Genomic DNA, 12,805 nt, shown 5'->3' on the forward strand with positions numbered 1-12,805 from the left:
AAAAAAAAAAAAAAAAAAAAAAAAAAAAAAAAAAAAAAAAAAAAAAAAAAAAAAAAAAAAAAAAAAAAAAAAAAAAAAAAAAAAAAAATCAACATAAGAGGACTTATCTTCTAAAGTTCTTTGACTCCTTCCCGACCAAATATGCCATAGTAAGGCCCATAGCCACAAGGTTCCGCAAGACTTTCATCCTCTTTGCCAATTTCCTACCAGATAAAACTTTAAGGAGTCAATCATCCACTTGTTCGGACAGCAAGAAATGCCAATAACTTCAAACAGAAAAGCCCAACCTCTAGAGGTGACAGTGAAGAAAAAGATGAACAATAGATTCTTTGAGTTTCACAGTCAGAATGATTTGAAGATGAAAATGGTTTAAGGTTATGGACAATAACCGGATTTTGGTTTGGATTTGTGTCATTTGGTTGAGTTGTGGGGTGGGTGCTTGGTCCTGCTCAGGTTGTAGGAAGAACAGATGGAGCAGAACAGGTCCCACTAATTGAAGATGACAACATTTGCTAACGGCTACATTTGACACCAGCCGTTAGCAAATGTTTTGATGCTCTAAATGCTATGGATTGGGCAAGGAAGAAGAAATGCAGCAACAGAGAGTAGTAGAAGAAAGCAGTAGTGTAGGGCTGTGTAATAGCTCAATATAATATGTGCTACTCAACAACCTTCTATTTACCACATAATTATACTGTAGTAAAGAAAACCTAGCATTATCACCTCACACCCAAGTAATGAACTGAAATAAAAGAACATCACATCAGACATCTAGTATAGTGACATGTACGGTCATCTAAGGCCAGACATAGAAAATAACATCATACACCAAGAATTATCTGGTCCCATATTTTGTGGGTTTTGCTCGTGTTAGGGTTCATTTTTTTTATACATGATGTAGTTTTTTGAAATTTTTTTTTCTCTTTTTTTGAATGGTTGGTTTGTAGGATCTTCAATATGCCTACTTTGCTCACTTTTTTATTTTTTTTTATTTTTTTCATTTCTAATTATGGTTTCTCTGTTAATATTCATCTGAACTTTATTTCATTCTTATTCAACCTTCTTTCTTAATTGCAGGCTAAATATCATAAGCAGACAGCAGATTGCTTTACTCCAAATCTCACCAGCAAAAGCGTGTCTTTTCCCAGTCAAATGGGATATGGCAGCAGAAAAATTTCTGTGAGGTAATTTCTATTTAATTTTGCCAAATTATATGTTCCAAGGAGTTGTATAAGCCGAATTATGAAAGTTAGTCGTGTCCCTAATTAGGAAGACTTCAGCATCTAATTGATTTACTCTGAACCTTACTTTTATATGATGAAGCTGACTGGTTGACGATCAAAGTTAACGAAACATATAAACTCATAAAAGACTTTCTGTACTAGGAAATTTTGACTTCTAATCTGGATATATGAATGCTCACGAATTGCCTCATTTTTCTCAATTGGATGCTTCACATCCTGTCCTGTTATTTAGTCATTTCAAAATAGAAAGTTAACATGGGGTATCCCACCAATTCGCCATCAAGACCATAACTAAGTTTTGATATAATTTTTCTTTGCTGGATGAGCGAACCAACTTTTATCTAAAGGAAACTACAGAAAAGGTCCACAAAAGCAGGAACATACTAAACATAATTTCAAGAACAAATGGCAACTGGTTGTTATCAAATATTTGGATAGGAAGTTACCATTTGCTTTTTGTTAAATCTACTAAAACCCAAAAAAGATAGGCCATGGATTTAATATTTTATTGATTCAGAAATTAGCACGCTATCTAGGAAGTGAGTTATCAATAATAGTTAGGGAGGAAATAATATTTGCTTCTCTATGGTTGAGGCCCTTCATTGTGCGGTTCACTTGGAGGAGAGATTGCCTCTCTATGATTGAGGCTGTCCTCTTGAGTTCGCCCTTTTGTAGAATGGCCACGTGTTGTGGCAATCGAGCTTCATTTCTATTGCTTGAGATATTTGATTTGGGAGAATATTAGGATCTTTAGAGAGGTCGAAAAATCTAGGGAGGGGGTTTCGGGAGGGGGCTCGGTTTAATGCCTCTTCGTGGGCATCTGTTAATAGTCTCATTTGTAATTATGGTATTGGCATGATTTTGTTGGATTGAAGCCTTTTTTTTAAGTTAGTTGGGGCTCCTCCTTTTTTGTGTGCTGTTTTTTTGTATGCCCTTTTTTTCATTTTTTCTCAAACCATCGTGCCTAACGTCTTAATGATTTACTGTGGGTTTCTTTCTCTCAAAGTATTAAGAATATGATAAGTAGGAGTTGCCTACGTTCCTAATTATAAAAATTATTTTGTTCACCTTACAGTAAAAGTAACAGATATCTTCCTGCTGCTTGTGCTGCATTATCAGGTTAAAATGCTCGTCTCTTTGAAGAGAAATTTCAATATTCTCCATTTGTATGAGGACTATGTTAGCTAAAATCTTTAATTCTGTTGTGAGCAGAAGATGTGATTGTTTCTTCTTCTCAGTTTGAAGACTTCTCTGTCACTAAAGCTACAAATATCAATGAGAATAAAGAACTAAAGGTATGAAATACGGTGAGTTTTATTCTTAGATTCCTTATGTCTATAATCCTCAGATTACTATCTTTCAAATATTTTGTTTGTAGTTACTTCACTTAGACATTCAATTTAGTCTCTAAAAACAAGTTTAGTCCTTGCCATCTATTATCCATTAGTTATTTTAAAAGAATTGAAAAGAATCATAAAAAACTAATGGTAATGTTTGTAAAGATTTTAGAGGAAAATTTGAGGGACTACAATAGGATATTTGGAAGTTTAAGTATGAGGCAGGATTTAAACCTTTATTGAATTATGCACAACAATTTAATGCAGATTCAGGAACCATGTTTTATTTATTTGTTTGATTTTTTTTCTTGAGTTTGCAACCAGATCTGTATTGAGGTCTCTGGAGCCAAAACACGAGCAATTTTCGACAATGTGTTCAATGAAATGGTTGATAAAGCTCAGCCTATTCCAGGTTTTAGAAGAGTGAAAGGAGGTAATATCCAGAGGCATGTTTCTTATTCGAGGTGCTCATGGCTTTCATTTTTGTTTTCTCAAAATCGTTCTAATAATGTTGCTAGCACCATTGTTTTCGGCCGAGCTGTTGTATATTTTACACGCATGGTTAAGGTTACAGTTGATTGTGTCTTCATGTTAGAGAAATGGAAATGTTACTAAACGACTCCTTAAAAGTCAGAAAATCGCTTCCTTTAATTTGATTCTCACAATGTTTTCATTTTTCTTATCCTTTCCAATTCATTTTGTTGGACTTGAATAATGCTGTTCTTCATTGAATGTCAGGAAAGACGCCGAATGTAAGTTTTCTTTCCTTTCAATCTCTTGGTTTTCAATAAGCAACTATTGACTATGTCTGAATAATGATAAGTTCATCATTTGTTATCGACAGATACCTCGGGAAATTCTATTAGAGATACTCGGACCTTCGAAGGTGTACAAACAGGTTATCAAGGAAGTTATCAACTCTACTGTTGCTGCATATGTGGAAAAGGTAAAGATGTAATTGCCATTTTCATATTCTGGTTTTGAGCTGGGGTTGTCTTAATCTTAAAATCTTAGGCAATTCGAATCCATTTATATGTTTTGCCCTGTTATATATGATGAACTAATAACTCGAAGTCTAGAAATTGTTTTAGCATACGGAGTGGAGCCTTCTGCAATCTACGTTAAAATAGTGAAAATGTTTTCCCTTCATGGTAGATATTAACTGTGCATCTATAAATATTGTAAGATCCCACGTCAGTTGGAGAGGAGAACGAAACATTCTTTGTAAGAGTGTGGAAACCTCTCCCTAGCAGACGCGTTTTAAAAACCTTGAGGGGAAGCCCGAAAGGAAAACCCAAAGAGGGCAATATCTGCTAGTGGTGGGCTTGAGCCGTTACAAATGGTATCAGAACCAGATACCAGGGGATTGCCAACGAGGAGGCTGAGCTCCAAAGGGGGATGGACACGAGGCGGTGTGCCAGCAAAGACGTTGGGCCCCGAAGAGGGGTGGATTATGAGATCCCATATCGGTTGGGGAGGAGAGTGAAACCTTCTTTATAAGAGTGTGGAAACCTCTCCCTAGCAGACGCGTTTTAAATACCTTGAGGGGAAACCTAAAAGGGAAAGTTCAAAGAGGACTTATCTACTAACGGTGGGCTTGGACCGTTACAAATATGGACGTCTTGTCCTAATGATCAGATTGATCATCTTCATCCATAGTAGAGTTGAGCCTCATCGATAGAGGTAGTATAGAGGATCTAAAAGTAATTAAAAAGATCCTCTTCTTCTCTTTTCTATGTTAATTGATTGATTATTCTATGATAGCTTTTTTAGATTTTCATATCGAAATAGGAACTGGACCGAAACGATATCATATATCAATGCTATTATACAATGTGACTAGAACTGTGACATGACTGGAATATAATAGAATAGAACTTTTCCCATTATAAAAAAGCTAGAAGTGAATTCATTTGCTTAACGTTTGAAGTGCTGTTCATCTTAGTGTTTTTCTCTTTTTTACCAATGAAGCAGGAAGCTCTAAAAGTGGGCAAAGACTTGAGAATAGAACAAAGCTATGAGGATCTTGAAGACCAATTTGAACCAGATGAAAAGTTCTTTTTTGATGCCATTATTCAGCTCAACCAAACAAACTGAACTATTGAATTACATTGTAAGATACTTTCACCCTGAATTTTGATTAATTGAAAGTGTTTTTTTTAGCATTTCCAACACTTGATGTAACAAATGTAGTGTTTGCTAAAAAAATTTCGAGCCTCGTATTGATATGAATCATGATGTATAATATGCTTCGAGAAGAAATATTTTATAGAGTGAGTTAAACTATATATAAAAGTCCATTTGGTAGAGATGTTCATGACTCAAAAAATTTGATCAATTTAACTCATCTTAAAAAGAAACCTATACCGGTTGAATTAGATCATGAATTAATCTAAAAATATAAAAATATTTTGGGTTTAACTGAATTTGTCATATTATAAAGGCCTAACACGTTTAGCTTGAATTTAGGGCGATGTAGACGGTTGGAATTTGATTGATAGCCTAAGGTGGCTATGATTGGAGAAAGTTCCTGGACGATCGAACAGATACCGAAAATTTCTTAGGTGAAATTAACGACTTACTGAGCTTTTTAATACTCTAGTTGACAAAAACATCTAATGGCAATCAACCCGGTAATGATCCAGATTAATAATAAGAAAACTCGTTTCTAAACTCGTGATTTGAATTACTCCACAAGAGGTTTGGTCAAAATACAATTTGAGTGATTCTAGTATGCAAGTTTAAACACAAGAATTTACAAAGTAAAAGCTTAGACAAAGCTAGAATAGATACAAAGCAATAACATAAATAGAACTTATAATATCGTAGATTAATCGAAAGGTTGTAACCAACAATTTAAAGACAATTATCTAAAACTTAAAAAAGACAATAAAACCTTCTTAAATCTAAATAATCTATGATAGGATTAAGATACATTTCGTATCATTCACCATCTACAAGATTGCAGTTTTAAGGCTACTAGAAAGAGGCCGAAAATGATGACATAGCTGGTTCACTTGAACTGACCGCATCATTCAAACTGATCTTAATGATTCAATTGCTTATTGAACCTATGGATGGATTCACCCTCTAATATTTGTTTGTTCCCTATTGTTGACACCCTTAGGTCATGCACAAGAGATTTTGGAGAAATTTGAGTGCCTACGAGACTCGAACGTAAACGAACAAGTAGCCATTTCAATCCTTTCTCAAGAATTACCTGTAGGGATCGCTTAGAATTGATCTAGAAAGTTATGATTACTCATAATTAAGGGAATACGAAGAGATTAGGCTAAGAACCACATTTAAAGGACCTAAAAACGACATTTTACTTGGGATTTACGTATTAAGATCAGAGATTAGTTTAAGCGTTTTTCTCTTTACAACATCGTGAAATTTGGTCTCTACGACCCTCAATAAAATCCTAAAAGTTCAAACTTACAAAAAAAAAAAAAAAAAAAAATTGAGAAAAATAATTCTGATTGGAACTCGAGTGTTACATGAGTGTTAGATCGAGTGTTACATGAGTGACGCTGAAAAGAAAATTAGATATTTCAACAGTGGAGTGTTAATGAGAATTTTCAATGCTCACCATTTAAATATATCTTTTTCTAAGACAAGAAAATGTAAGGTGTGATGGAGAGTGACAACTAGGATTATGAAACAATTGAAGAGATGAGTTTGATTTTTATGTTTTAATAATAGCTTCAACGTTTGATGTTTTATGGACTTTGTTTACGGTAAAATTACATTTGACATGCTTTGTTTTACTCGAGTTGCGTTGAAAGAGTATTTCAAGCAAGTTTTAAATGTCGGGTTTGCAAATGTTTAGGTTACTTCATCACTATATAGTATTTGTCAGCTTGCGAAAAGTCATCGATTGTTTTATTCCCGCAATGAATGTAGGTCGTCTCATATGTTATATCTTTTTCATTATGATCTTTGGGATTCTTTCCTCGTCAAATCCAATTCGAGTTTTCTTTATTATGTTATTTTTATTGATGATTATTCTCGATTCTTGGTTTTACCCTTTAAAATTTAAATATGATTTATTTGATATTTATATTCAATTCGAAAATCAACATTATGCTCGTATCAAGGGTTTTCAAAGGTGTCGAATTTACTAGCACTTGTTTCAAAACTCACTTACGTACGTCGAATTTACTAGCACATGTGACTGAGACTGACTTGACCCTTCTCTTTCCCTCCATATTTCTTTTCTTCTTGGGTTGACACCTTCAACACTGCAACTTATATTATCAACCTGTTGCCTACTCCACTTCTTGGAGGGAAGTAGCCTTTGAACTCCTCTCTGACTACTCTCCGTCATATCACAATTTTCCTACCTTTGGTTGATCCCACGTCCCTAGCTCTCAGGCCCAACCTCTTTCCTCTCTTCATATTTCAAATTTCTTGGAACCGTATCTTTACCTTATTGATTCATCACCCCCTACCACTTCTTCATCGCACATTCCTCAATCCAGCTCATCTCCGTGTGATATTTGTTTTGATCCTATGGATGAGTCTCTGCAGGTTAATACTTATCTTGCAGGTTTCTCTTTGCCACCCTCGACTTCTAATCCACCCTCTATTGAACTTGCTGTTGATTTCTCTTCTTCTTTGGGCTCTCATCCTATGATCACACGAGCCAAAGATGGTATACTTAAGACTCGTCATCTAGCAAATCTTGGTATTTTAAGCTCATCTGGACTTATTTATGCTCTTCTTGCATCCACTTAGCTAAGACGATTCAAATCTGCTACTAAAAATCCTGTTTGGGTTGCTGTCATGGACGAAGAAATTTGAGCTTTACAACAAAATGACACTTGGACTTTGGTCCCTCGCACTGTCAACACCAACATCGTAGGCTCTAAATGAGTGTTTCGTCATAGTATTGAACATTTCAAGACTCGTCTTGTTGCTAAAGATTATACTTAAGTTCTTGGTCTCGACTACATTGACACTTTTAGTCTGGTTGTCAAAGCTACTACTGTCTGTGTTGTGCTTTCTCTTGCTGTCAACTCTGTCAGTTAATTTTTATATGCCCCTACTGCAGATCACTTTCTTGCTATCAAACGTATTCTTTGCTATGTGAGCACTCCACTTTGGTCTTAACTTTAGTCCATCCATTATTCCTAGTGCGCTAGTGACTTATTCGAATGCTAATTGGGTTGGTTGTCGCGATACTCGTCGTTCTACATCTGGCTATTCTATTTATCTTGGTAACAATATCGTTTCACGGAATGCCAAAAAGAGTCTACTGTCTCATGCTCCAGCTGTGAATCTGAGTATCATGCTCTTGTCATGACTGCTAGTGAACTTCTTTGGGTTATGCATCTTTTGCATGACATCACCTCAAGATCCTTATTTCACAGCAGTCCTTACTCTTATATGACAACAAAAATGCTAATTTTTTTTAGCTCTAATCCCGTTTCTCACAATTGAACCAAACATGTTGAATTAGATTATCATTTCCTTTGGAAACTTGTTATCAGGCAAACTTTGCACATAATATGTACCTTCCCATCTTTAAGTTACTGACATCTTCACAAAAAGTGTTTCTCGACCTCTCTTTGAATTTTCAAATTCAAGATTCACGTTCGTTCAAATCTGACGCTCAGCTTATAAACGAGAGGGATAAAGGATAAGAGAGGAGATGAAGGCAAACCATTGAAGATGAGAATGGAAAGCAAACATTACATTTCATAGAACAAACCCAATGTAATTAAAATGAGGACATGCATCACTTTTATTGGCCTCAAAACAGTGTTTATCAAACACACTAAAACAAACAAAAACAAAGCTGCAAAAATGGCAGCATTATTTAGTACATTAATACTAAGAAGACTTGATAAGGATTCAATTCCATTGCCACATCCTTTCAATCACAGAGCTTCTTGATCAGTCACAAAGGTGTAGTTATAGCAATTGCTTCCAATGTAAATCCCATCATCAAAGTGTTGAATTACGACTTTTCCATTGGTAAGAACATCTCTCTGAGTGTACGAGTAAGGGATGTCACAAAACCCTTTAGTGGCCAACACTTGGGCCTTCACCCGACAGTTTGGTGGCACTGTGACTTGATGTTCCACCTCCCTTCGAGACACAGTTTCTGTAGTTTCTCCCCATGTTACTTCTCTTTTGAACTCAGCAGAAATTGACACTTCTTGACTCGTAATCTCTGGATTCCCTGCTTCAATTGATATTTTCATCCCTAACTTCGTCCCGACCGAGTTTGACCATGTTGACGACTTCGAATCTTCGTACCGAAGCTTCAGCTTTTGCAACTCCGGTTCGCTGTTCTTGTTCACCATCTGTTGACAATATGAAGAAATGATTACATTTGTTTGTTAAAACTAATGTGGTATAGAATCAAAGTCTATGTTCCATGTTTTAATGTCTGTCTAATCACTTTTTAATCATATAGGGTGACTTAATGTTTCATTCTTCTCTCCAACCGATATGGGATCTCATAATCTACAGGGCTCAGCGTCCTCGGTGGCACTTGTTTCCTTCTCAAATCGATGTGGGACCTCCCAATCCACCCCCTTTGGGACACAACGTCTTTGCTGACATATTACCCAGTGTTTGACTTTGATACGATTTGTAAGAGCCTAAATCCACCTCTTAGATATTATCCTTTTGGGTTTCCCCTCAAGGTTTTAAAACGTGTCTGGTGAAGAGAGATTTCCAAACCCTTATAGAATATTTCATTCTTCTCTCCAACCGACGTGGAAACTCACTATAAATATAAATAAATAACTATTAAATAATATAACCATAACCTATAAACTAAAGTTATTGAATTAACCTCTTTAGATATCATTGTCATGGGCGTCTCGTCATAATATCGAGCATCTAAAGCTCGAAAATTCACATCGTAAATCGCCCTCGAAATGACAAGTTCTTCAATCTCGAGCTTTGCCTCAGCCCCAATGGTGGTTTCAGCAGCATTCAAACAATTATCCTTCCCCTCCGTAGTCAGCCTCTTGCAGAATCGGTCGTTTCCTCGATTGCGAAGCGCTACGCCATGGCCATCACCAAGTCGAACGGGCCAAAACAGCGTGTTCGGATCGTCAAAATCAGTTTCAGTGGCTTTTGCATGAATCCAATTAGGATCACGAATCCAAAATTTACCCAAATAGTCATTTTTAATCCTCACATGTCCATCAGCCGTGGTGAAGATTTGGTTCCCCACCCTTGGATCTCCCACATCGGATCCTGAAAACTCCAAATATTTAGTCCCAGAAGAATGGACTTGGAGATAATGACCATTGTTGCCCTTGAACGCCACATGCTTTGGAAGTATGAAGAGAGTGGACCAATCAACCACTTGAAACAGATCCGACTCGTCATGTTCGAATCCGGAGCTGCCAGCGAACAAGGCGTCTTGGAATTGGCTGCTTAAGTGTTGTCGTAGCTGAAGATATTGGCCAAGTTGCACGTGTTTGAAACGAAAGGCCTTTCGATCGTGGTCTTTGATGGGCTCGAACAACGTCGATGAGAATTTTGATTTGTCTTCATTAGGTTCGTTCGCCGTTGCAACGATGTACTTGGATTTACCCGACCAACGAACACAATATTTATTGTTGTAACAACACCTTCAAAATAATAAATAAATATTTCTAGCAAAGTAAAAGCTGAGAAATTAAATCGACGTTAAACTAACAAAAGCAGCACACCTGATATGCACGAGACCCTTATTGGATTTCTCCTTAGCTTTTTCGACCTCAAACTTAGCAAATGGATTCACCACATGAGTTCCAGAGAATTTGAGAAATCCATGCATGATCTTATCGTTGTTAATATAACGAAGATATCGACCATTCGACTTCGATTTGACAGTGAAGTATTTGGGCACGGTGTCTTGGCTTTCATCATCGGATCCATACATGGCTTCAATAGAGTGTGGTGAACCCAAGATTAACAGTACTGATTCTTTTGTTTCGTTGAAGAAGGTTGTCGTCCTTTTTATAGATCACCAACTTCTGTACGCTTAATAATTGGTTAGGATATCTTGAAGTGGGCCTTGCGTGAAGAGATACTTTGTAAAGCTCTATGATTTAGGGGAGGGGCAACCAGACAAAGAAGAACAACTAGAAAGATATGGGCAAAAATAATGGCAATATGAAGTCATCAAATGAGTGAGCAATAATAGTTCGAAAATTGTCGCTTTCCAATTATTCAAACCCAATAATTTAATAGTGTCGTGGCATGGCTCGATGCCACGACTATCGATGGTGTTAGAAATATCATACCGAACAATAATATTGTAAGTTCAAATATTACAAGATTAGATGACCTCTTCAAGTTTTTTTTAACGACCCAAACTCGATAGTTACGTAATTTTTTCGATTTTTTCTCTAATTTTCAAGTTGTTTTTTTTTTTTAAATTTGATCGAAGGATTCAGAGGCTTAATTTCAAGTTGAGCTAGAGAGAAAAAAATGCTTTAAAAACTTTAAGAACGGGAGAAAAAATAAAAACAAATAGTGAAAAATTAGGAAAATATGGTCAAAGTCAACCTGAGGGGCAAAATGGTATATTTACTCTTTCCTTACGAACGTCTATAGAGCCCTAAACCAGATTACTAAGTAAAAAAAAAAGAAATCTTAAGGTTGTGTAGGGAAGGAGGAAGAAAAATCAAAATTCGCAACAATACACGGCTTAGAGCGACAGGAGAAAGGGGAACTCAAACAATGGACATCGTGCTGTCCCACCTAACCATTGTAAAGTAGTACCTCAATCCAAGATGTCGATCATTCACAAGCTACTTGAGTAAAAGAACATAAATGTTATACAATCTGTACAAACTCCTAAGAGTAAGTTTCAAATTAGAGATCTACTCGAAATTTCGAAGTGTCCTTAGATACTCAAATATGAGTAGTCGTTAGGCCTGAACTAGCTAGAGCACCGAAAAAAAGTCTGTTTATACCTATTACGTATCGAGTATTTGTGTACCATCCCTTTATATTTTCTTTGTTCGTTAAATGATATTGTTAGTCGAGATAGGGCAGTGGTTGAGAGCCGTAAACCCTAAATCCGTTCTTTTTTAAGTTATTAAATTATATAATTATTTATATATACCATTTGTTAGGACAGAAATGAGTAGGCCATTCCAATAATTGAATAAGATTATGAGAGGGGACCACTACTTATATAATTTAATAATTTAATAATTTAATAAATGATTTTATTCCAAAATAAGTAATTTTATAATTTAATAATTGAATTAAATTATATATTCGTTTCTTTAAATGATTTTATTCCAAAAGAAGGTGGGGACTGCCAAACGATATGGGTATTTTAGAATTAAGAATTGAAAAGAAGACGTGTACTTCCCTCGTGTGTCCTTTTCTTTAAGAGATGGAAACACGTGTCAATAATCTGTTGGATTATTGGATTTTATGATCCAATATAAAGATCACGTGCCCAATTAGAGGTGTACATTTAACCTAACAACTTCACAACCCGGATCAATCTAACCGGAACTTAAGGGTTGGGTTGGGTTGGGTTGGGTTGTGAAAAGTTTGTGGTTGAGTTGGGTTACCCATCCAACTAACCCGAACTTTTAGGTTGAGTAAAAAAAATCCCTTAACCCAACTCAACCCGGACAATGTACACCCTTACAAACCAATTATTCAATTAACAAGAGCAATTATACAACTTTTGTCTGATTCTCCCTCTAATTTCGATTTCATAAGATTAGATTAAATTCGTTATTGTTCGACTTCAATCAGACATAATTGAAGAGATGAACGTGAGATCTGAAAGGAAGGGAACTTCCATTGAAGAACAATAACAAACGTTGATAACTCTCTAATTCTTCACTCTCGTTTTTTATTCTATCAATTTTATATGATTGAGATCTGGGTTTCTCTACTTAATTTAATTTGTATGAAGAGTTAAATTTTATATGGGAGACGAGAGAATTTAATGTAGTTGAAGTATATTATGGTGTGATTTAGTTTATTAAAGAGTTGCTAATGATTTACATCTGTGTTTAATTAGCTACTTTATATATACCGTTGTTCTTTCTAGAGCAATGAAATTGTCTTTAATACTCTAGTTCTATTGCAAAGATACTTGAACATATAGAAAGATTGGAAATAATACTTAAAAACGATTATGAAAGTAATCACCCATGACTCTCGGGAGTGGGCTTGAGAATCCATTAAAAGTAACTAAAATTCACCCTGAATCTCAACCATTCATCTATTTAATCT

General features: G+C 35.7%; 2 protein-coding genes across 2 annotated transcripts in view; one reads left to right on the forward strand and one right to left on the reverse strand.

Moving 5' to 3' along the window:
- Positions 1–4,845, forward strand: part of LOC111488717 (trigger factor-like) — a 6,757-nt gene extending 1,912 nt beyond the window's left edge. Inside the window, exons 2-8 of the mRNA XM_023136630.1 lie at positions 1,078–1,184; positions 2,320–2,363; positions 2,457–2,539; positions 2,906–3,014; positions 3,320–3,333; positions 3,426–3,527; positions 4,556–4,845. Coding sequence (XP_022992398.1) covers positions 1,078–1,184; positions 2,320–2,363; positions 2,457–2,539; positions 2,906–3,014; positions 3,320–3,333; positions 3,426–3,527; positions 4,556–4,678 — 582 coding nt within the window. The 3' untranslated portion in view covers positions 4,679–4,845. The remainder of the gene's footprint in view (positions 1–1,077; positions 1,185–2,319; positions 2,364–2,456; positions 2,540–2,905; positions 3,015–3,319; positions 3,334–3,425; positions 3,528–4,555) is intronic.
- A 3,458-nt stretch (positions 4,846–8,303) lies between these two features.
- On the reverse strand, positions 8,304–10,527 carry LOC111488623. The gene is made up of 3 exons (XM_023136476.1): positions 10,264–10,527; positions 9,393–10,182; positions 8,304–8,895 (listed from the first exon to the last, which is right to left on the reverse strand). Exons 1-3 carry the CDS (start codon positions 10,473–10,475, stop codon positions 8,467–8,469), a joined length of 1,431 nt encoding a protein of 476 aa, XP_022992244.1. The 5' UTR covers positions 10,476–10,527; the 3' UTR covers positions 8,304–8,466.
- Positions 10,528–12,805: the final 2,278 nt, after the last annotated feature.

The sequence above is a fragment of the Cucurbita maxima genome, unplaced genomic scaffold (genome assembly GCF_002738345.1).
Source record: "Cucurbita maxima cultivar Rimu unplaced genomic scaffold, Cmax_1.0 Cma_Scf00013, whole genome shotgun sequence".
Lineage (NCBI taxonomy): Eukaryota > Viridiplantae > Streptophyta > Magnoliopsida > Cucurbitales > Cucurbitaceae > Cucurbita > Cucurbita maxima.

Bases quoted from the DNA above. Each gene is read 5' to 3' on its own strand.
- LOC111488623 (XM_023136476.1), bottom strand. From the start codon at position 10,475: ATGTATGGATCCGATGATGAAAGCCAAGACACCGTGCCCAAATACTTC. The intron at 10,183-10,263 runs GTGTGCTGCTTT...ATTATTTTGAAG, and splicing joins AAGGGTCTCGTGCATATCAG to GTGTTGTTACAACAATAAAT. The intron at 8,896-9,392 runs GTTAATTCAATA...TATTGTCAACAG, and splicing joins TGACAATGATATCTAAAGAG to ATGGTGAACAAGAACAGCGA.